This window comes from Sapajus apella, unplaced genomic scaffold (genome assembly GCF_009761245.1).
Source record: "Sapajus apella isolate SASKATOON/1434 unplaced genomic scaffold, GSC_monkey_1.0 scaffold12, whole genome shotgun sequence".
Classification (NCBI taxonomy): domain Eukaryota; kingdom Metazoa; phylum Chordata; class Mammalia; order Primates; family Cebidae; genus Sapajus; species Sapajus apella.
The window spans coordinates 28,202,459-28,226,758 of NW_022436952.1; the positions used below are offsets into that span (position 1 = coordinate 28,202,459).

General features: G+C 39.8%; 1 protein-coding gene and 1 non-coding gene across 5 annotated transcripts in view; one reads left to right on the forward strand and one right to left on the reverse strand.

The window, feature by feature from the left end:
• The window catches only part of VMP1 (vacuole membrane protein 1), a 138,750-nt gene that overhangs the window by 47,254 nt on the left and 67,196 nt on the right, over positions 1 to 24,300 (forward strand). For all 4 annotated transcript variants that reach the window (XM_032280708.1, XM_032280710.1, XM_032280709.1 and 1 more), the window contains 2 exons: positions 14,327 to 14,494; positions 23,173 to 23,304. In XM_032280708.1, coding sequence (XP_032136599.1) covers positions 14,327 to 14,494; positions 23,173 to 23,304 — 300 coding nt within the window. The remainder of the gene's footprint in view (positions 1 to 14,326; positions 14,495 to 23,172; positions 23,305 to 24,300) is intronic.
• On the reverse strand, positions 15,346 to 15,454 carry LOC116553529. The gene has a single exon (XR_004269781.1). It is a non-coding gene; the product is annotated as a U6 spliceosomal RNA (small nuclear RNA).

Below are 24,300 nucleotides of genomic sequence, written 5' to 3' on the forward strand. Positions count from 1 at the left end.
CCACCATGCCCAGCTAATGTTTTTGTATTTTTAGTAGAGACGGGGTTTCACCATGTTGACCAGGACGGTCTCGATCTCTTGACCTCATGATCCACCTGCCTCGGCCTCCCAAAGTGCTGGGATTACAGGCTTGAGCCACCGCGCCCGGCCCAGAAGAATTTTTTCTAAATGAACTGTCTGATGACAGCAAGATTTGTTTCCAGTTTCATGTAACCATTGGTATGCTTAATTCCTCTTAAATACCGGATTTTACAACATTGCAACCATTTTGAGGAATAGATAACTTATGGATGAATTTTAGATGTCATATGTAGGATGAACAGGTCTAAAGATCTAAGGTACCAGAGTTGTAAAATTATAATGGATTAGTGATTTTTGTTAAGTAGATTTTTAGCTGCTCTTATTTTTTTAAAGGTAGCTATGTAAGATGATGGATATGCTTTATGATTAATTTGCTTTACTATAGTATAATCATTTTGTTGTCTACATGTATACTATAACCTCAATATTGTAAGCCTCAATTATGTCCAATAAAATTTATTTCTGAAAGTTTAGGCCAGGTGCAGTGGCTCACGCCTGCATTCCCAGCACTTTGGGAGGCCAAGGCAGGAGGATCAGTTGAGGCCAGGAGTTCGAGACCAGACCAGCCTGGGCAACCTAGTGGGACCCGGTCTCTACAGAAATATATTTTTTTAATTAGCCAGGTGTGGTGGCATGCTCCTGTAGTCCCAGCTATTCAGGTGGAGGTTGAGGCTGAGGTTAGAGAATCACTTGGACCAAGGAGGCTGTGATTGTGCCACTGTAATCTAGCCTGCGCAATGGAGTGAGACCCCGTCTCAAGAAAGAAAAAAAAAAGTTTAGGTTATACACAATTAGGAGAAGTGATTGTGTTATTTCAGTGGCCATCTTGTAATCATTTCCCACTAACAGAGAAATATGATTCATAATTCTGTAAATAACCAGGTTAACAAAAATAGGAACTTTGGTACTTGAGTATGAGAACTGTTCTGTACATGCTCCTTACATGCATGTACATTATTATGATTCATCAAGGTACAAGACAAGACGATTAAAGAGCCATTTGTAAACTGTATGTAACATTCAGGATTTATAAAGGCTGTTCTTAATAATAACAAGGAGGAGTCCATCAGCTACAGTTTATTCTTTTATATAATGTGATGTATGTACAGCTTTTTTTAAATTGTATTTATTTATTATTATTTTTTATTTATTTATTTTTTAAGATGGGGTTTCACCATGTTGGTCAGGCTGGTCTTGAACTCCTGACCTCAGATGATCCGCCCACCTTGGCCTCCAAAGTGCTTGGATTACAGGCGTGACCCACCACGCCCGGCCATGTATGTACAGCTTTTGACACTAGGTGGAGCGGTTTCCTGGCAAAAGGCTTCACAAAGCCCTGTACCTCTTTCAATCAAGCCCAGCTTCTAGACAAAGAACTGTAAAGAAAAGAAAATCTATCAACAATCATTTTATAATTTTAAAAGATACCCAAATATTTGGCTCTGAGTAGAAGGCTGAGTATATTTTACAATTTTTCTGTTTGCCGTATATTTTAACCATTGGATTTCCTCACAATTGAGGATTTAAGTAGGAGGGATTTTCTCATGTTTTAAGTGTTAAGAGTTCTGCTTTCACTTGGAAGTAGAAAAGCCGGGGAACTATTCATTTATATTGTAGAATAGATCAGGTTTTATTAGAAGCTATAACATCAAGGTGTTATCCTTTGAATGATATCTGTGAGCCATTTGTTTAATATGACCATTTTTATAGAAAAAAATACCTGACTGTTTGTTATAAATTAGATACAAATAAAGTTGTGAGATATGTGCCCCTGTGTAAGACTCAGCAGCCTGTTTCTGCTTTAAAGTTTGGGATTATTTCATTACTAAAAAATGTGTTAAAATTGTACATTTACCTCTAAGTGCAGGTCAATGCACAAAGAAAAACAAAAAATATATATGTACATTTTAAAAATCCGACATCTCATACTTATGACCCTGTCTGTATATGGCACCCTAAGGAAGAAGTACTGTATAATATTCTGTACTTCTTTTTCTTTTTTTTTTTTTTAACCCGTATATGTCAAGGAATTTATTCTACACTTTTTAAAAGCTGTTTTTTCCTTAGGTATAGACATTTCTGATACTTTTTAACTATTGGCTATTGCTGAAAGTAAATATTACTTGGAAAACTGCATTGGTATGGGTTGAAATAAAATAGTGATATAGTTTCAGTAAGTGAAATATTGTAGTAGTTGTTAATACCATGAAGTGGAATCATTCTTTTAAAAAAAAATTGTTAACCAGCTTCTTCCCTATCAGTTCAGCTTGACTTCTGAATATTGCTTTATTGCTCACTTGTCTATCCTCCTTTTAAGACAAAAAAAGGAAGGAATTGCCAGAAGTTAAGGCTCTGGTATGACTTGATACCAGACCCTCATAACTATGGCTGTAAGTATGCAGTGACTCAGTGCTGTTTCAGGAAGACCAACAGACCCTTCTTAGAAAAAATCTATTTGCCTTTTGTTTGATGAGGGCATGAAAGCTCTTCTCCCCGTCATTCCCTAAGGAATGACTCATATATTAACTCTGCTGAGCATCACCACATCAAAAGAAGAAACCAAGGTCTTCAGGACATTCAGCTGGGTTTTTGCCAAGCAGAGGGGGTATGCACAGACTGGGTAATTTCCTGCCCTTAAGTTTATTAATGTGTGCGTAAATTAAAGCCAAGAAGATTTAGTTTAGCTTAAATTTGTTGTCGGACATACATTTTAAACAATTTATACTAGCCCCACTTTTTTTTTTAACAGCTGTCTCATAAATATGTAGTCTATTTCACCTGAAACTTAAGTCAACTGTATGATCAAAAGTTGCTTGGGTCGAGAGAACAAAGGTGAAAATGCTTTGTGTGTGTGTGTGTGTGTGTGTGTGTGTGTGTGTGTGTGAGAGTGTGATGGTGACTCACTCTGTCGCCCAGGCTGGAGTGCAATGACGTGATCTGGACTCATTGCAACCTCCATCTCTTAGGTTTGAGCGATTCTCCTGCCTCAGCCTCCTGAGTAGTTGGGATTACAGGTGCATGCCACCACACCTGGCTAATTTTTTGTATTTTTAGTGGACAGGGGGTTTCACCATGTTGGCCGGGCTGGTCTTGAACTCCTGACCTCAAGTGATCCACCCACCTGGGCCTCCCAAAGTGCTGGGATTACAAGCATGAGCCACTGTGCCCAGTCAAACATGTCTTTTAATATGGATTAATTCAATATAGTAAAAATAGCTTCAAAGACAGAACTTTATAACTTGGAGCGTGAACTGATACTATAGAGTTTATATTTCTTTTGTTTTGGCCAGCAATTTTATACTTTTATAGTATAATCTCATATTTCTACCTATGACCTGGGTAATAGGCATTATTATTAGGCTTTTTGTTAAACAAAGGAGATGACATAGCAGTTACCAACAGGCCGGGCGCGGTGGCTCAAGCCTGTAATCCCAGCACTTTGGGAGGCCGAGGCGGGTGGATCACGAGGTCAAGAGATCGAGACCATCCTGGCCAACATGGTGAAACCCCGTCTCTACTAAAAATACAAAAAATTAGCTGAGCATGGTGGTGCGTGCCTGTAATCCCAGCTACTCAGGAGGCTGAGGCAGGAGAATTGCCTGAACCCAGGAGGCAGAGGTTGCGGTGAGCCGAGATCGCGCCATTGCACTCCAGCCTAGGTAACATGAGTGAAACTCTGTCTCAAAAAAAAAAAAAAAAAAAGAAGTTACCAACAGTAATTTATCAACAGATTTAGAAAACTGAAATCCACATTAATGCATGCCCAGGTTACTGCTTTTTGACAGTGTGTTTCTTTGGTTTTTGTTTTGGTTTTTTGTTTTTTGTTTTGAGACAGGGTCTTGTTCTGTTGCTCAGGCTGGAGTGCAGTGGCATGATCATAGCTCATTGCAACCTTGAACTCCTAGACTCAAGTGATCATCCCATCTCAGCCTCCCAAGTAACTGGGACTTCAGGGATATGCCACCACATGGGGCTAATATTTTTTCTTAGTATAGATGGGATCTCACTGTGTTGTTCAGGCTGGTCTTGAACTCCTGGGCTCAAGTGATCCTCCTGCCTCGGCCTCTCTAAGTGTTAAGATTATAGGCGTGAGACACGGTTCCCAGCCTGTACTGCATTTTGTGAAGAGAGACCAGAGGTATAACTTGAGACCTTCTTCACAAAAAGAATATAAACACTGGTTAAACTTGTCAGTGCCCATTGGGAATCGACATTTTACACTCTAGCCTTCTAGAATTATTTGCTGTAGACCATAACTGTGTTTTCTGACTCAAATGAGAAAAACAATGATTTAAAAAATTCTGAGAAGAATTCCTGTGTTTGCAAAAGGGTTTCTGAAGTCCTCTGAAAGAAAACAAAGGTTTTGCAAGTCATGCAAACAACCATTTGTCATCTTCTTTTGTTTATTTATCACCCAGATATTCCTAATGAATCACATTCCAGACTAACCACTGACTGCTTTTGTTCCTTAGTGAAGAAGTGTGGCAAATAAATGTTTTCCCAGTGAATCAGAACAGGATTCTTGATTTTATTACCTTTGCCCTAAACTTTCCAGACAAAACTAATTGGAAACTTTGCCTTTGGGATCTCACTTGACTTCTGTGTATAGATGATGGATTAGGCTATGAATTCACATTACAGATGTTGTGCAAACAACTCCAGTCTTTAGGAATGTTTTATCAGTTCTGAGGGAGCCGTCTAGAGTGGAAGAATGTCTGTCTGTCTCTTTTGTCTGCTTGTATTCCTTAAAAATACTCATACACACACACAACACACATTCTGCACTCTCAATGTAATGTTGTATTTTTCATCTTGGTTGATAAATATACTTGCCTAAATTAGGCTAATAATTAACTAATATGACCATTTTTAGGTCTTTCGTTTTTAAAAGATGTCTCTGTAAGAAAGGACCCTAAAGTAAACCCAACAGTATTCTGTCTGTGATCTTTTGGATGGCATACTGTTTTTCTTGATAAAACATAGACCTGAGTATAACCTTTTCTGTCCTTTAAATGCTACAAAGTGTATGAAGAAGGTATACTCATAGTAAATCATGAGCTGCTATAATATAAATCCAAAGAACTTGAAAAATTCAAAATCCAGAAAATGATTTACTTACTTAAAATTAAGCAGCAGCATGCATACTTGTTTATCATTTTACTAATATGATTTTTTCACAATTTAAAGTATGAATATATTATTCACCCCTTTCTTACTATGACCCTAATTAGTGTTCGTGGTACAAGGATTTATTTCTCTGGGCTTACATAGGTACTACATTATTGTCAGAAAACTACTTAAAGCTCTTCACTACCAGATGAGGATGGAGATATATATATATATGTATATGGTTTTGTATAATTTTGCCCCTCTAGAACAATTTTTTTTTTTTTTGAGACAGTGTCTCGTTCTGTCACCAGGCGCCAGGCTGGAGTACAGTGGCACAATCTGGGCTCACTGCAACCTTCACCTCCCGGGTTCAAGCAGTTCTCCTGCCTCAGCCTCCCAAGTAGCTGGGATTACAGGTGCGTGCCACCACGCCCAGCTAGTTTTTGTATTTTTAGTAGAGACGGGGTTTCACCATGTTGGCCAGGATGGTCTCAATCTCTTGACCTCGTGATCCACCCGCCTCGGCCTCCCAAAGTGCTGGGATTACAGGTGTGAGCCACTGTGCCCAGCCGACAATTTTTTTTTAATTCTAAGTTTCTCTTAATTAGAAGAACTAGTAGTATATTGTTATTCCTGAAGCTAGAGTAAAAATTGATTACATAGAATTATCTTGGTTCGGTGTTTTCTAATCACTAAAACTCATGAAAGAATGTAAATCATGGAAATGTAACTTTTTAAGCTTATCTAAAAAGAGTTTTAAAAAGATAAAATATCTTTTTCCACAGACAAATACCTACATTTGCTCTTATTAGAAATCTTACCCTTTGATCTAAGAATGGTTTGCTCTCACCCAGACATACTCTTGCCTAGCCAAACACTACATCTTTTATCCTGGACAAGGCAAAATTATTCCATTACCAATCTTTGGAAAATATAATGTAATACAGCTCATCAGAGTGGATATATGGAACTTTGAAATGAAGCAAATCCAGATGTCCAATAAGTTGCAAATAACAGAGCTATCTTGTTGATTTGACTTCATCTAGAATAACTATCCTGAGTTACCAAAAATAAAAAGACCTTTATTTGCAACTTTTTTTTTTAAGACATAGTCCCATTCTGTTGCCCAGACTGGAGTGCAGTGACACAATCTCAGCTCACAGCAACTTTGACCTCCCACGCTCAAGCAGTCCTTTCATTCATTTCAGCCTCCCAAATAACAGGGGTTACAGATGCACACCACCAGACCCAGCTAATTTTTTTTTTTTTTTTTTTTTTTTAAGAAATAGGGTCTTGCCATGTTGCCCACGCTGGTCTCAAACTCCTGGGCTCCAGTGATTCTCCCACCTCAGCCTCCCAAAGTTCTGCACCAGGCAGACATGAGCCACCCTGCCTGGCCTATTTGCCACTTTAAGAAATACTCCCTATATTGATGTTCACCTTGCCACAAGTCGCATCCTTTTAAATGCGTTCAAACGCATTTTATAGCCCAGCATATGGTCTGTCTTCACAAATGTTCCTTGTGTACTTGAAAAGAATATATATTTGGCCCTTGTTGGGTGGGATTTTCTATATTATTCAAGTCTTCTGTGCCCATACAATTATCAGTGTAGTTGTTCTATCAATTAATGAAATATAGATGTTGAAGTTTTCAGCGATGTATGTGCCAGGCGTGGTGGCTTACTTCTAACCCCAGTGCTTTGAGAGGCCAAGGCAGGAGGATCCCTTGAACCGAGTTTGAGACTAGGCTGGACAACATAGGCAGATCCTGTATCTACAAAAACATAGAAAAATTAGCTGAAGCCAGATGTGGCAGGTCACACCAGTAATCCCAGCACTTTGGGAGGCCTCATTGGGAGAACCCCTTGCGCCCAAGAGTTTAAGCAACATAGGGAGACCTGTCTCTACAAATAAAAAAAAAAAAATTAGCTGGGCTGGGCACTCTGGCTTACACCTGTAATCCCAGCACTTTGAGAGACTGAGGTGAGTAGATCACTTGAGCCCAGGAGTTAGAGACCAACAGGCAAATCCCATCTCTACAGAAAATACAAAAACTTAGCCAGATGTGGTGGTGCACACCTATAGTGCTAGCTACCCAGGAGGCTGAGGTGGGAGGATCATTTGAATTCAAGTGGTTGAGGCTGCAGTGAGCCAAGATCTTGCCACTGCATTGCAGTTTGGATGATGGAATGAGAGACCCTGTCTCAAAAACAAACAAATAGTTGGGCGTGGTGTCTTGCACCTGTGGTCCCAGCTACTTAGGAGGCTGAGGCAGGAACATCGCCTGAGCCTGGGAGGTTCAGACTGCAGTGAGCCATAATCATGCCACTGCAGTCCAGACTGGGTGACAGAGCGAGACCCTGTCTCAAAAAACAAGCAAGTTGGGCGCAATGGCTCACACCTGTAATCACAGTGCTTTGGGAGGCCGAGGCAGGTGGATCACCTGAGGTCAGGAGTTTGAGACCAGCTAATCAACATGGTGAAGCCTCATCTCTACCAAAAATACAAAAATTAGCTGGGCATGATAGCAGGTGCCTGTAGTTCCAGCTACTCAGGAGGCTGAGGCAGGAGAATCGCTTGAACCTGGGAGGCAGAGGTTGCAGTGAGCAGAGATCACGCCGTTGCATTCCAGCCTGGACAACAGAGTGAGACTCAGTCTCAAAATAAATAAATTTAATTAAAATTTCCAGCTATAATTGGGGATGTGTTTATTTCTCTGTTTAGTTCTGTCTGTTTTTGCTACATGTTATTTCACACTCTGTTATTGGGTGTATACACATTAAAAATTAGTCTGACTTCCTGAGAATTAGCGCTTTTGTCATTATGAAATGTTCCTATGAATCTCTGTTAATATTCTCTGTCCTTAAATCTACTTCGTCTAATATTAATTTAGCTACTTTATCTTTCTTATGGATTTATAAAATGGTTTTTCTTTTCTCTTCTCTTTACTCTTTCTTTTCTGGGTCTTAATATTTAAAGTGGGTTTCTTATGGACAGCATGTACTAATCCAGTCTGACAGTCTCTGCCTGAATTCATATGTTTGGTCCATTTGCAGTTAATATAGTTATCAATATGATTGGGTTTAAGTCTACCTTCAAACTGTTTGTCATGCCTAATTTTTTTCTGTTTTTCTTTTTTCTCTGCCTTCTTTTGGACTGGGTTTTTTTAAATTTTACTTTTTTATTTTTTGGTATTGAATTTATTTGCTTGTTTGTTATACTTCTTTTAAAATTTTTAGTGGTGTAGCTGGGTGTAGTGATACATGCCTGTGGTCCCAGCTACTCAGGAGGCTGAGGTAGAATCACATGAGCCTGGGCAGTCAAGGCTCCAGTAAGCTGTGATCGCACTACTGCCCTCCAGCCTGGGGAACACAATGGGACCCTTTCTCAAAAAAAAAAAAAAAAAAAGAAAGAAAAAAAAATTTAGTGGTTGATCCTAAGGTTTGCAGTATGCTCCATTAACTTACAAAGTAAACAACAGTCAAGTATTATTTTCTTATTTTGTCTATAATGTAACAACCTTATAATAGTGTTCATTTTCCTCCTCCCATAATTTATTATTTATGCTTTAGTTGTTATACATTTTACTTCTCATACATTTTGCTTCCTCGTATGTCATAAATCCACGGTACTGTTTTGAAATACATATTTTTTAAATATATTTTCCCTAGGTCTCAGATTCAGTTTTTTTTTCTTCAACACTTTAAAGAAGTAATTCTGATGTCTTTTGGTTTGCATCATTTCTGATGAAAAGTCTCACCTTTTTTCCCCTGTAGATGTGTTGTTTTTAAGACTTTGTCTCTTACTAAGTTACAGCAATTTCAATATGATATGATTGTGATGATTTTTAGCAGTTTGAGTATATGTTTTCTTTTCTTCTTCTTCTTCTTTTTTTTTTTTTTTAAAGATGGAGTCTCGGCCGGGCACAATGACTCATACTTATAATCTCAGCACTTTGAGAGACCCAGGCAGGTGGATCACTTGAGTTCAGGAGTTCGAGACCAGCCTGGCCAATGCAGTGAAACTCCATCTCTACTAAAAATACAAAAATTAGTGGGAGTGGTGCCGGGCGCCTGTAATCCCAGCTACTGGGGAGGTTGAGGCAGGAGAATCGCTTGAACCCGGGAGGTAGAGTTTGCAATGAGCCAAGATTGTGCCACTCACTCCAGCCTGGTCAACAGAGCGAGACTCCATCTCCAAAAAAAAAAAAAAAAGATGGAGTCTCACTCTGTCACCAGGCTGGAGTGCAGTGGCACAATCTCAGCTCACTGCAATTTTTTTTTTTTTTTTTTTTGAGACGGAGTTTCGCTCGTTACCCAGGCCGGAGTGCAATGGCGCGATCTCGGCTCACCGCAACCTCCGCCTCCTGGGTTCAGGCAATTCTCCTGCCTCAGCCTCCTGAGTAGCTGGGACTACAGGCACGCACCACCATGCCCAGCTAATTTTTTGTAGTTTTAGTAGAGACGGGGTTTCACCATGTTGACCAGGATGGTCTTGATCTCTTGACCTCGTGATCCACCCGCCTCGGCCTCCCAAAGTGCTGGGATTACAGGCTTGAGCCACCGCGCCCGGCCGGCTCACTGCAATTTTTAATAGAGATGGGGTTTCACCATGTTGGCCAGGATGGTTTCGATCTCCTGACCTCGTGATCCGCCCGCCTCAGCCTCCCAAAGTGCTGGGATTACAGGTGTAAGTCACCACGCCCAGCCTATGTGTTTTATTTTCTTGTGTTTATCCTGACTGGATTTGTTGTTTCTTAAATCTGTGGGTTGATATTTTTCATCGAATCTGGAGCATTATTGAGCAATATTTCTTTGGGTTATGAGTTATATTTTGCCGCTTCACGTCTACTAATATTATATTAAGCGCTAATAATTTTTAATTGAATGCTAGATATATACAGTAGTGTTAAATTGTTGGTTGTATGGATTTTGTTGTCTTCCTCTATAGAACTTGGCGGGGGGGGGGGGGGGGGGTAAAAAAATATATGGTTCATCTTGATCTTTTTTTTTTTTTTTTTTTTTAGTTCTCCTGGGTGCAGGCAGGCTGAGACTGAAAAGGGCATCAGCCTCAGCTTGATCTTTGGTTTTGGTTTTTGTTTTGGTTTTTGAGACAAAGTCTCACTCTGTTGTCAGGCACCAAGCTGGAGTGCAGTGGTGCATTCTTGTCTCACTGCAACCTCCACCTCTCAGGTTTCAAGCAATTCTCCTGTCTCAGCCTCCCAAGTAGCTGGGACTGCAGTCGTGTGTCACCACGCCCAGCTAATTTTTTGTATTTTTAGTAGAGATGGGGTTTCACCATGTTGGCCAGAATGGTCTCGATCTCTTGACCTCGTGATCCACCCGCCTCGGACTCCCAAAGTGCTGGGATTACAGGCGTGAGCCACTGCACCCGGCCCTCAGCTTGATCTTTTTTTTAAGTCTTGTTATAAACCCTGTTAGGGTCAGACTAGAGTAGCTTTCACTCTAGGACCAGAAGGAAAGTTCTTACCTACGAAGGCATGACCTTTCTTGGGTGAATGCTGAGTCTCTCTACTCTAGCTGGTTGATCACAAATATTTCCCAGGCCTGTGTGAACTCTGGGAATTGGTCAGTTTACAAATCCCCAGTAATTATTATTTTCCCAGTAGTTCTTTGCCTGGACTTGTGGTCTCACTTTAACATACAATGCAGTTTTGTGTGCCATAATCTGTAGAAGACCCCTGTTCAGATTTCTAGAGTTCTTTCTCTCTGTGTAGCTTTCTCTTTTCTGGTATACTGACTCATAAATTCTGACTGCCTCGGCCTTCCTGAATCCTGAACTCCTGAACCCCAGTCTCATTCTCAACTCAGCAGGAACATCATGCTTTGTTTGGGCTCTTCCTCTTTTGACTATGGAATTTTTGGCAGACGTGGAATGTGTCTACAGACAAGAAGCCAGAGTCAATGTATGGTTTCTTCATTTTTATCCCTTCTCTCAGTAATCAAAGCCCTGTACTACCTGTAGTACAGTGTCTAAAAATAATTGTTCCACATATTTTGTCCAGTTTTCTAATTGTTTGCTATAGAAATGAAAGTCTAGGCTGGGCACGGTAGCTCACGCCTGTAACCTCAGCACTTTGGGAGGCCGAGGTGGGTAGATCACGAGGCCAGGAGTTCGAGACCAGCTTGGCCAACATGGTGAAACCCCAACTCTATTTTTAAATTAAAAAAATAAATAAATTAAAATAAAAAAAGAAATGAAAGTCTAGTATCCATTACTTTATCCGGCCATGAGGCAGAAAACCTTCACCCATACACCAGGATCCCTAACCCATGCTCCCACGAGAGCTGGAACCTGCTGCTCAGTAAATGTATAGATTTTATACCCTGTGGTGGGTTTTATCCAGTTAGGCATTTCAAATAATACTGTTTGAGTCTTTGTTTCTTTGCTTAGTATGGTTAAAAATGTGATTCATATTTGCTACATTGTAGTGTGACTTGTACTTTTTAGAAAATACACTTTAAAAGTAGTTTGAATTATGTGTAACTATTAAGCTTTAAGGCTGAATAGAACTTGTGAGGTTTCCTATCACTTAGTATAGTTTAAACTAAAATGTCAAGGTATATGCTGAGACAGGCTCTTGAGAATGAACAAAGGACAAGAAACTGAGTTGTTAATGTTCATTTTGTCTGGGAACCACCACATCTGCCTCAAAAGCTAAGTAATCATGACTTATAGTGTGGTTATGGAAAATATATGTCAGTTCAATTGAGTGAATGAACAGACTTCTTTAGAAAAAAGAATTCTCAAATCAGAGACTTGAGAAAACATTCTCAAATCAGATTGTTGAAAATTTCCCTTTTCAGAATCACTAAAAACTATGAAGAACTTTTATTTTATTAGATAATGTATTTAATCTGTTAGGATATATTTTTTACATTTCTGGAATGCAAATATAGCTTTTTCTTTCCTTTATGTCCCAGAAATCTCATTATTTTAGCACCCAGGGAAGTTTTATTTTTGTTCACTTGAAATTCATTTCTAAGTTTACCTGTAGACTGTACCTATAGCCAAAGAGGACACTTACATGGGGACAGCATGGACAAACTCTTAAATTTTCTTCTTTTTCACTTACTGGCATTCATAAGTCTCTTTTGTATTTTCTTTCTTTTTTTTTTTTTTTTTTTTTTTTTTCTTAATTGCATCTGATAGCTGTAATTGTATGGGGAGAAATGTTTCATGAATTATGCAGTCATTCTGAATATCCCACACTTTGGGTCTTTTTTGTAGTATCACAAAATAATTCTTTTTCCCCCCAACGGTGAAATCTCTTGTGTTCACATAGTGTTTAAAGAAGCAATTATAGATTTCATGATTAATCATATGTTTTCAAAAACCTAAGTAATCAAAGCATTCTCTTCAAAATCTTCTATAATTATTTTAAAACTTTAATATTTCCTCATTTCCAAGAATTAAAAGTTCCCCAAAAGAGGAAGAAAGACTAAAATTTCACATAGATTTTTTTGATCCAGAAAAAACTAATAATTAACTGATTCATTGCTAAGGATTTCATTTTTTGGTTATTAACAGAAAATGCCTATTCTGTTTAGAGATAAATATCACAGATGTGTGAACAATTTTGTATTTCATATTAACATGAAACAAAATTTCATCTTGATAGTAGAATGTCTTCATTTTATTTTTATCACTAGATTTTATATACTTTGAACCACAAATTCTTTCATCATGTTTTCTCAAAATACTTTCTTATATACAGAGCCCACTTACTTTTCTTTGGGACTAACTCATTTATGAAAAACTATTGGAGAAATCTTTTTTTTTTTTTTTTTTTTTTTTTTTTTTTTTTTTTTTAAAGACGGGGTTTCACCATGTTGATCAGGCTCGTCTGGAACTCCCGACCTCAGGTGATCCGCCCGCCTTGGCCTCCAAAGTGCTTGGATTACAGGCGTGAGCCACCACGCCCAGCCTGAAGAAATCTTTAATAGAAACCTTCAGATACAGAAATATTCAGAAATGCACAATATAGTTAGTAGTAAAATCTCGTGTGTAATTTTATTCTACAAATAAAGTATTTCTCTTCATATAGCTGATGGCTACTAGTAACTGTATGCTAGACAGCATCTGTCAACCTATGCTTAAGGGACCCAGGAACCTACATTTCAACCAAATCCCTAGTATGCAGACACCTCATCTTGTGGTGTTAGGAACTGTTGTGTAAAACTCATTGATACTGGTGTCTCAGTTATATTTTTGCCTTACGATCTCATTGTGAAAGGTTATGTGAGGTGGTGCTTCACCAGCTGTTTCTAAGTAAGGACATAAAGTGATATTCTCAAATTGTGCCTAAAAGAACAGTGGCTCAGGAAGTTTTTTTTAATAAAAGGAATAATATTCTAACAAATGAGAAACATAGATAAATAAAAGTCAAGCAAGTAATTAGATCAGTGGTTGCCAGGGACTAGAACTTGAGGGAGGGAATTGGCCACAGAGGAACCCAAGGGATTTTTTTTTTTTTTTTGGTAAGGAATGGGGTCTTGTTCCATTTTCCAGACTGGAGTGCAGTGGCACAATCACAGCTCACTACAGCCTCCAACACCTAGACTCAAGCGATCCTTCTGCCTCAATCTCCTGAGTAGCTGGGACTACAGGCACATGTCACAGTGCATGGCTAATTTTTAAATTTTTTGTAGAGATGACGTCTTGCTTTGTAGCCCAGGCTGGTCTTGAACTCCTGGCTTCAAGCAGTCCTCCTGCCTCAGCCTCCCAAAGTGCTGGGATTACAGGCATGAGCTGCCATTCCTGACCAAGGGATCATTTTTGCAGTGATAGAAATATTCTGTATCTTGATTGGTGTTGTCATATGACTGAATGTATTTGTCAAAGCTAATTGAAATGTAGACCTCAAACAAGTGATTTATTATGTGTAAATTATACCTCAATAAATCTGATTTTTTTTTTTTTAGTCAACCAGGAAGAGATTTTGGAAAGGATTATTTTCTTCATATTGCTAACTGCATCTTGAAATTATTTAGAATTACTTTGTTCTTTAAGATTTTTCTTATAAAATACAGTAATTAATATACTATTAAAATAGCATGTGTATTGATAATCTTTTAATAGTTCTCATCTGAAGTTTCTTGTATTTGTTTTATAGGGTCCACATATAGCCTCAGTTACATTAGCTGCTTATGAATGCAATTCAGTTAATTTCCCTGAACCACCCTATCCTGATCAGATTATTTGTCCAGATGAAGAGGGCCCTGAAGGAACCATTTCTTTGTGGAGTATCATCTCGAAAGTTAGGATTGAAGCCTGCATGTGGGTAAGATATGCATTTTCATACTTGTTTAAAACTAACCTCATCATCTTGATAGTGTGTTGTACTTTATTGAAATGGAATCTAAACATATTCCTTATCAGTAAATGATTCAGTAAGCAACCAGCTACCTAATTCCAAGGCAAAAGAAACCTTTTAGAGCATCTCCTATTCATGAATGACCTTGAGAAGAAAGGCATGGACCATATGTATCACAAAGCAACTGAGACCAAGTAGACTGCAGCAGGAAAAAAGAGTACAGATGATGGAACTACAGTTGAGCCTTGAACAATGTGTGGGTTAGGGGTGCCAACCCCCCTGTGCAGTAGGAAATCCACATATAACTTCTGACTTCCCAAAAACTTAATAACTTGCTCTGGCTCAGTTCAGATCCATGTTGTTCAAGGATCAACTATATATTACATTATAAAATTTGTTCTAGTATTTCTTTTCTTTTTCTTTCTTTGAGATGGAGTCTTGCTGTGTTGCCCAGGCTGGAGTGCAGTGGTGTGATCTTGACTCACTGCAACCTCCACCTCCCAGGTTCAAGCCATTCTCCTGCCTCAGCCTCCCAAGTAGCTGGGACTACAGACATGCGCCGCCACACCCGGCTAATTTTTTTGTATTTTTAGTAGAGATGGGGTTTCACCATGCTGGCCAGGCTGGTCTCGAACTCCTGACCTCAAGTGATCCATCCCCCTCAGCCTCCCAAAGTGCTGAGATTATAGACATGAGCCATCACGCCTGACCTTCTTCCATTATATCTATACCTGATAAACTCTTAGAACTTATCTAAGAGTTATATAAAATATATATAAATATTAGATTGGTAAATGTCATATGTCTTACTTTTTTTTTTCTTTATCGTACGCTTCATGAGTTTGCGTATCATCCTTGTGCAGGGGCCATACTAATGTTCTCTGTATCGTTCCAATTTTTTATTATCTGTGCTGCTGAAGGGAGCACATGTCTACTTTTAGATTAAAATTCCGTGTTCTGGCCAGGTATGGTGGCTTATCCCTGTAATCTCAGCACTTTGAGTGGCCAAGGCAGGCAGATCACTGGAGGCCAGGAGTTTGAGACCAGCCTGGTCAACATGGTGAAACCCCACCTCTACTAAAAATACACAAATTAGCCAGCCATGGTGGCGTGGACTTATAATCACTTGAACCCAGGAGGTAGGGGTTGTAGTGAGCCGAGACCCACCACTGCCCTCCAGCCTGGGCAACAGAGCGAGACTCCATCTCAACAACAACAAAATACTGTGTTCTTAGAGGACTCATTTCATTTCTGAGTTATTATATGCTAACTAAAGTAAGGTCGGATATTTCTTAATATAAACCAAACCTTATTATAGTTAAAGTATCAGGCTATATGATTGTATATGGCAATTTTACTTTCAGTTGTTCCAGTTACTCTTTTTGTGGTTTTCTTAAGTTTATTTTACAGAATTTTTTAGACAGCATATTCAGTGGTGGATGGATTCTAATCCACACAATTTTTTTTTCTTTTTTGCTGTATGCCCAAATTTATTCAGGTATCCATTATTGAGGAATAATCCATTATTGAGGTTAAAGACTTCTGTTGCCATTTGAGTTATTTTTTAACTCATTTGGATTTGTTATGTTCCTGTAATTTTTTTTCCCACTAGCAATTTCTTAGGAAATCAAAGATTATCGAACATATCATTTACAAATCTTAACTCACTAAAATTAGCGTGAATACCATACCCTCAGAAGCAGCAGAGTTTTGAAACACAGTAAGTGTTAGCAATTATGTTTTGCTTTAAAAGAATTATAAAGGAAATACCATAGCGTTGAATTTGTTGAATACGAAAGACAGGAAAAATTGTCTTGTTTCCTGTTGCTCTTTTATAAACTGTGGAAACAAATTTATTATACTAGTTGCATATGCTTTATAAATTTGACATTAGTCTTTTGATGAAAAAAATGTTAGAATAACAGAAGATACTTGGAACATTCTAGAAGAGGGACTTTGTATATCAATTGGTCCTTTTTTTCTTAATATTATACTTTTGTTTTTTCAAAAATTATTTACATTGCTGGATTAACGTTAAGGCCAACAAATGAAAACTGCTGTCTCAGCTGGCCATGATAACTGCCTCTTACAAATTTCCATAGTGTATATTGTCTAAGTGGCTTATTAGGTCTGGCTTCATACATGTTTTAAATTAGTTAACTTGGCTGGTATGGTGGCTTTCTTCCCCAAATAATATTTAGGATCCTAAAAAGATAAAATATACCTTAAATGTATTAGCATCACAGTAATCAACATTAAGTTTTGCACATAGGGTTGGGCATTGTGGCTACTAGCTCCTGTAATCCCAGCACTTTGGGAGACCAAGGTGGATGGCTCACTTGAGGTCAGGGGTTTGAGACCAGCATGGCCAACATGGTGAAACACCATCTCTACTAAAAATATAAAAAATTAGCTGGGCATGGTGGCTCACACCTGTATTCTCAACAACTTGGGAGGCTGAGGCAGGAGAATCACTTGAACCTGGGAGGCATGGGTTGCAGTGAGCCAAGATTGCACCTCTGCACTTCAGCCTGTATAACAGACCAAGACTCCATCTCAAAGAAATAAATTAATTAATTTTTTAAAAAGTTTCAGACGTACTATAGGAATGTACTGATTAATAGGTCAAATGTGTGCTCTTCTTTACTTCTTTGTAATTGTCTTGTCATATCAAAAATATAGCACACACCAAGTTATGTTTAGATTTGTTAATATTGTCCTCAACATTTACAAGCACAGTCTTCAATAAATGGTGCTGGGGGCTGGGTATACAGGCTCATGCATGTATTCCCAGCACTTTGTGAGGCCGAGGCAGGTGGATCACCTGAGGTCAGGAGTTCGAGACCAGCCTGGCCAACATGATGAAACCCTTTCTCTACTAAAAATACAAAAATTAGCTGGGCATGGTGGTGGGCACCTGTAATTGCAGCTACTTGGGATGCTGAGGCAGGAGAATGGCTTGAACCCAGGAAGTGGAGGTTGCAGTGAGCTGAGATTACGTCATTGCACTCCAGCCTGGGTAACAAAGCAAGACTGTCTCAAAGAAAAAAAAATGGACCGGGCGCAGTGGCTCAAGCCTGTAATCCCAGCACTTTGGGAGGCTGAGGCGGGTGGATCACGAGGTCAAGAGATCGAGACCATCCTGGTCAACATGGTGAAACCCCGTCTCTACTAAAAATACAAAAAATTAGCTGGGCATGGTAGCGCGTGCCTGTAATCCCAGCTACTCAGGAGGCTGAGGCACGAGAATTGCCTGAACCCAGGAGGCGGAGGTTGCGGTGAGCCGAGATTGTGCCGTTGCACTCCAGCCTGGGTAACATGAGTGAAACTCCGTCTCAAAAAAAAAAAAAAAAAAAAAAATGGTGCTAGGAAAACTGAATATCCACATGCAGAGGAATGAAGTTGGGCCCTTACCTTATAACATATATAAGAATTAATTCAAAATGCATCGAAGACACCAGCCTATGCAATATAGTGATACCCCATCTCTACAAAAAATTTTCTTGATTAGCTGGAAATGGCATGAGTTGAGCCAGTAGTCTCAGCTACTCTGAAGGTCAAAGTGGAAGGATTGCATCTTTACAAACTTCACTATCGTATTGAATCAGCAAAATAATTAATATACATAGTTGTTATAAAGAAGTTCACTCTGAGTTTCACGTTGTTCACATAGTTCTTTGGAGCACTTAAATTATTAGTTTTTCTTTTCAGACTGAGTCTCACTCTGTCGCTAGGCTGGAGTGCAGTGGCACAATTCTGACTCACTGCAATTTCTGTTTTCCGGTTTCAAGCAATTCTTCTGCCTCAGCCTCCCGAATAGCTGGGACTACAGGCACGCACCACCATGCCCAGCTAATTTTTTGTATTTTTAGTAGAGACGGGGTTTCACCGTGTTGGCCAGGATGGTCTCAATCTCTTGACCTGATGATCTGCCTGCCTTGGCCTGCCAAAGTGTTGGGATTACAGGCGTGAGCCACTGTGCCCGGCCAGATTTTTTTTTTTTTTTCTTTTTTTCTTTTTTTGAGATGGAGTTTCACTGTTGTTACCCAGGCTGGAGTGCAATGGGGCGATCTCGGCTCACTGCAACCTCCGCCTCCTGGGTTCAGGCAATTCTCCTGCCTCAGCCTCCTGAGTAGCTGGGATTACAGGCATGTGCCACCATGCCCAGCTAATTTTTTGTATTTTTAGTAGAGATGGGGTTTCACCATGTTGACCAGGATGGTCTCGATCTCTTAACCTCGTGATCCACCCGCCTCGGCCTCCCAAAGTGCTGGGATTACAGGCGTGAGCCACCACGCCCGGCAGATTTTTTTTTTAATCAGTAAGGCACCTCTTACAGTGTGTTTGGCATCTTTTTGAACTTCTACAATTTAACTCTTTCACCAGTGCAAGGCTTCTCAAATTATCTTTTCATTTTTGAATTCCACAAATAGTTATTAAGCATCTAAGCAACAGGGGCTCAGGGTGAACAGAACTTAAAAGTCTCTACCCTTATTAAGCATTATATTCTACAGGGGGTGAGGGTAATAATTATGGAAAAATGTATATATAAATAGAAACTGTGATTAGTGCTGTGAGGGAGAAATCTATGGTATAGCACTAGAATTTGCTGTCATCTGAAATTCAGGAAAGAGTTCCATAAAGAATCAATTTTTTTTTCTTTTTTTTGAGACATAGTCTCACTCTGGTGTCCAGGCTGGAGTGCAGTGGCATGATCTTGGCTCACTGCAACCTCCACCTCCCGTGTTCAAGTGATTTCATTGGAACTTTGCATTTGAACTTAGTAGAAGTTCATGTTCATGTTTTGAGTAAAATGTTACACTTCTGTCCTACTTTTTTCTGTGGAAAATTTTTCAAAAGTGCAGAGAATTATAAAATGAATTTAATATACTTTCACTCAACTTCAGCTAACATTAACTAATAGTTAATATTGTTGTATCTATACCCTTTCTCATTGTCTTCTCAATTATCTTGAAGAAGATCCCAGATAGCATGTCACACATCATCTGTAAATATATCAGCCTTGGGGCCTAAAAACCATTATCACACCTAAAAGAAACTATATTAGTCTCTTAAATTTTCTGATTATATTTATTTCTTCTCAAATTTAAGCTAAAGAAATTGTCAAATAGTTTCCAACGGTCTGAATTTTACTGATTAAATTCTAATTAGTATAATTCAAACATGTTGCTCTGTTCCTTCTGTTTCCTTTGAGTTGATAAATTGTGTTTTTTTGTAAATAGGAGTATACTTCATAGCCTTGTGTATTTCTGTCATGAGATAGAATGTTTGTTTGTCCTTCCTTTTTGTGATATTAGCACCATGGATGATTTTTTTATTACATAAGGCCATTATTTTATTAGAGGTTATAAAATATTAGTATCCCAGTTACACTTTTATTTTTTTACTTTTTTTTTTTTTTTTTTTTTTGAAACAGAGTTTCACTCATGTTACCCAGGCTGGAGTGCAATAGCGCGATCTCGGCTCACCGCAACCTCCGCCTCCTGGGTTCAGGCAATTCTCCTGCCTCAGCCTCCTGAGTAGCTGGGATTACAGGCACGCGCCACCATGCCCAGCTAATTTTTTGTATTTTTAGTAGAGATGGGGTTTCACCATGTTGACCAGGATGGTCTTGATCTCTTGACCTCGTGATCCACCCGCCTCGGCCTCCCAAAGTGCTGGGATTACAGGCATGAGCCACCGCGCCCGGCCCTATTTTTTTACTTATTAACGGGAGACAGAGTCTCGCTCTGTCACCAGGCTGGAGTGCAGTAGCACAGTCACAGTTCACTGCAGCCTTGACCTCCCAGGCTCAAGCAATCCTCCCACCTCAGCCTCATGAATAGCTGGGACTAAAGGCACAAGCTACCATGCCAAGCTAATTTTTTGTAGATGGAGGGTTTTTCTGTGTTGTCCAAGCCGGTCTTGAACTCTTGGTGTTATAGGCATGAGCCACTGTACCAGGCCCGAAATAATACTTATTGTGGTTGTTGTTGAGATGGAGTCTCGCTCTGTTGCCCAGGCTGGAGTGCAGTGCGGTGATCTTGGCTCACTGCAACCTCCACCTTCCTGGGTTCAAGTGATTCTCCTGCCTAAGCCTCCTGAGTAGCTGGGATTACAGGCACATGCCACCAGGCCCGGCTAATTTTTGTATTTTTAGTAAAGATGGGCTTTCACCATGTTGGCCAGGCTGGTCTTGAACTCCTGACCTTGTGATCTACCTGTCTTGGCCTCCCAAAATGCTGTGATTACAGGCGTGAGCCACCGCAAGGAAAACTTTTCCTTTTCAGTAATTTAGTTACCCTGAGATATAGTTTATATCAGAAAAGGATAGACAGTTGATCTTTATTATACCAATTTTTTTTTTTTTTGACAGAGTCTTGCTCTGTCGCCGAGGCTGGAATGCAATAGTGCTATCTTGGCTTACTGCAACCTCTGCCTTCCGGGTTCAAGAAATTCTTCAGCCTCAGCCTCCCGAATAGCTGGGACTATGGGCATGCACCACTACTCCTGGCTAATTTTGTATTGTTAGTAGAGACGGGGTTTCTTTATGTTGATCAGGCTGGTCTTGAACTCCTGACCTCAGGTGATCTGCCCGCCTCGGCCTCCCAAAGTGGTGGGATTACAGGCATGAGCCACAGCACCTAGCCAACCTCATCTCTGTTTTTTGTTTTTGTTTTTTTTTTTTCAAAAAAAAAAAAAAGAAAAAAAGAAAACAGAAATAATCCTGGCCAGGCACAATGGCTCACGCCTACAATCCCAGCACTTTGAGAGACCAAGGCGGGAAGATCATTTGAGCCCAAGAGTTCAAGACCAGCCCTGGCAACATAGCAAGACCTGGTCTCTACAAAAAAAAAATTTTTTTTAACTAGCTGAGCAGCCAGGCACATGTGGCTCACTCCTGTAATCGCACTTTGGGAGGTCATTGCGGGTGGATCAGAAGTCAGGAGTTCGAGACCAGCCTGACCAAGATGGTGAAACCCGCCTCTACTGAAAATATAAAAATTAGCCAAGCTCAGTGGTAGGTGCCTGTAATCCCAGCTACTGGGGAGGCTGAGGCAGGAGAATTGCTTGAACCGAGGCAGCAGAGGTTGCAGTGAGCCGAGATCATACCACTGCACTCCAGCCTGGTTAACAAAGTCAGAGTCTGTCTCAAGGAAAAAAAAAAAAGTACTAGTTGAGCATGGTAACATATGCCTATAGTTCCAGCTATTCAGGAGGCTGAGGTGGAAGGATCACTTGTACCTGGGAGGTTGAGGCTACAGTGAGCTATGATTGTGCAAGTGCACTTCATCCTGGTGACAGAGATACTATCTCTAAAGTAAAAGAAAAAGTCCACCAAGTGAGTGCAATAGGAGTCATGCAATGTCATGAGGAAATAAACCTTTTTCCTGTAGTGAAAACTTATTTGCCGTGCACATTGGCTAACACCTGTAATCCTAGCACTTTGGGAGGCTGAGGCAGGCAGATCACGAAGTCAAGAGATCGAGACCATCCTGGACAACATGGTGAAACCCTGTCTCTACTAAAAATATACAAAATTTAGCTGGGTGTGGTGGCGGGCACCTGTAGTCCCAGCTACTCGGCATGCTGAGGCAGGAGATTGAACCGGGGAAATGGAGGTTGCAGTGAGCTGAGATCACGCCACTGCACTCCAGCCTGGGCGACAGAGCGAGACTACAGCTCAAAAAAAGAAAAAAACAAAAAAACTTATTCATCCTAATGTTTAGTTTTCAAAGGGCTTCCTGGCCACAATTGGTTAAAACTTTTAACAGAAGAAAAGTTGTATTTAAATTAAAGCAACTACCGAAATTCCAGAAGATTTCCTAGAGAATTTTTATCTAACATTTATACTGGTGAATTTTTTTTTTCCGGAGATGGAGTCTCACTCTGTCACCAGGAAGGAGTACAGTGGCATGGTCTCGGCTCGCTGCAACCTCTGCCTCCTGAGTTCAAACGATTTTCCTGCTTCAGCCTCCTGAGTATTTGGGACTAAAGGTGCACACCACCATGCCCAGCTAATATTTGTACTTTTAGTAGAGACGGGGTTTCGCCATGTTGGCCAGGATGATCTCGCTCTCTTGACCTTGTGTTCCACCCACCTCGGCCTCCCAAAGTGCTGGGATTGCAGGCATGAGCCACCACACCCGGCCACTGGTGAATTCTTATTACCAGATAATTTGCATCTCAAAAAGGTGGGGGCAAGTAATAAAATTAACAGACTCTAAGTAGTGATTCTAGAGAACTAAAATTTACTTAATGTCTGCAATGCGCCAGGTGTTGTCTCAAGATTTTTTTTTTTTAATAGACAGGAATCTCACAATGTTGCCCAGGCTAGCCTCAAACTCCCGGGCTCAGGTGATCTTCCTGTCTCCGAATCCTGAGTATCTATGACTACGGGTGCGTGCCACTGTGCCTGACTTGTCTTAAGGGTTTTATGTGTATTATCTTGCCAAGCATCAGATAGGTCAGAATTAGAGCCAGGATTCAAACTCTTATTATTTTGATTGTGTCGCATATGTTTTCCCTCAATATGTTGCATCTCAAAATGCTTCTGGTGTTACAGAAGAGTGTAGGTTTGATCCATTAAGTGTCATTGTGTTGAAAACAGAACCTCATTGTAAGTATTTTGGTTTTTCACCTAGGGTATCGGTACAGCAATTGGAGAGTTGCCTCCATATTTCATGGCCAGAGCAGCTCGCCTCTCAGGTGCTGAGCCAGATGATGAAGAGTATCAGGAATTTGAAGAGATGCTGGAACATGCAGAGTCTGCACAAGTAAGAACAATGGGGGTAGAAAATAGAACACTTTACTTATTCCTAAAGAGGCTATTAAGGTAAAATTGTTAATAGTTACTCTGAAGAAGAAAATTACTAAAGCTAAAAAAAAAAAGAAATATGACTTGAGATAGAATATTTAGAAAGGTCAAAATATAAAATATAATCTTGATTTAAAATAGAAAATTACTGAAAAATGCAATAAGACAACTCTTACTACACTAAAACACCTTGTCAGAAACCAGGGTAAATTACTGTTGCCAATGATGTTAAGGAGCTGAACCTTACTTTTTCCATTATTTGCTTGGAGGTATTATTAAGCTGACTGCTGAATAAGTAAGGGAGACAAATAGATGGACCAGGTCCTGAGTCCACAATAATAGAACTTCTGAATTGTTTAAGAACCCAAGACAGGAAGATTGCATAAGTCCAGGAGTTTGAGGCTGCAAGTGAGCTGTGATCATGCCACTGTACTCTGGCCTAAGCAACATGCCCTGTCTCTTAAAAAAAAAAAAAAAAAAAAAAGACATTATATGTCTATTTCTATAGTGGCCCTTTCCTCCCTTGAAAGCAACTTCATTCTGTACTCCACATAGTGTACAGAGCAGCTGAAATGTTTGCTAGGGGAATACATGAATTACTTCAAATTCTTAAGTAGTTACTAAAACTTTGGTAAGCAATATGTAGTAGTATATTTGACAATAGTAATAGTAGAGCCTTTTCTTTCTTTCTTTGCTTGTTTCTTCCTTTTTGTTGTTGTTGTTGTTTTGATTCAGGGTCTCACTCTGTCATCCAACCTGGAGTGCAGTGATACAATCTTAGCTTACTTCAGCCTCAAATTCTTAGGCTCCAGCCGGGCGTGATAGTTCATGCCTATAATCCCAGCCCTTTGAGAGCCTGAGGTGGGCAGATCACTTGAGCCCAGGAGTTTGAGATCAGCCTGGGCAACAGTGAAACCTTGTCTCTACAAAAAAATTTTTAAAAGCTTGGCTGGGC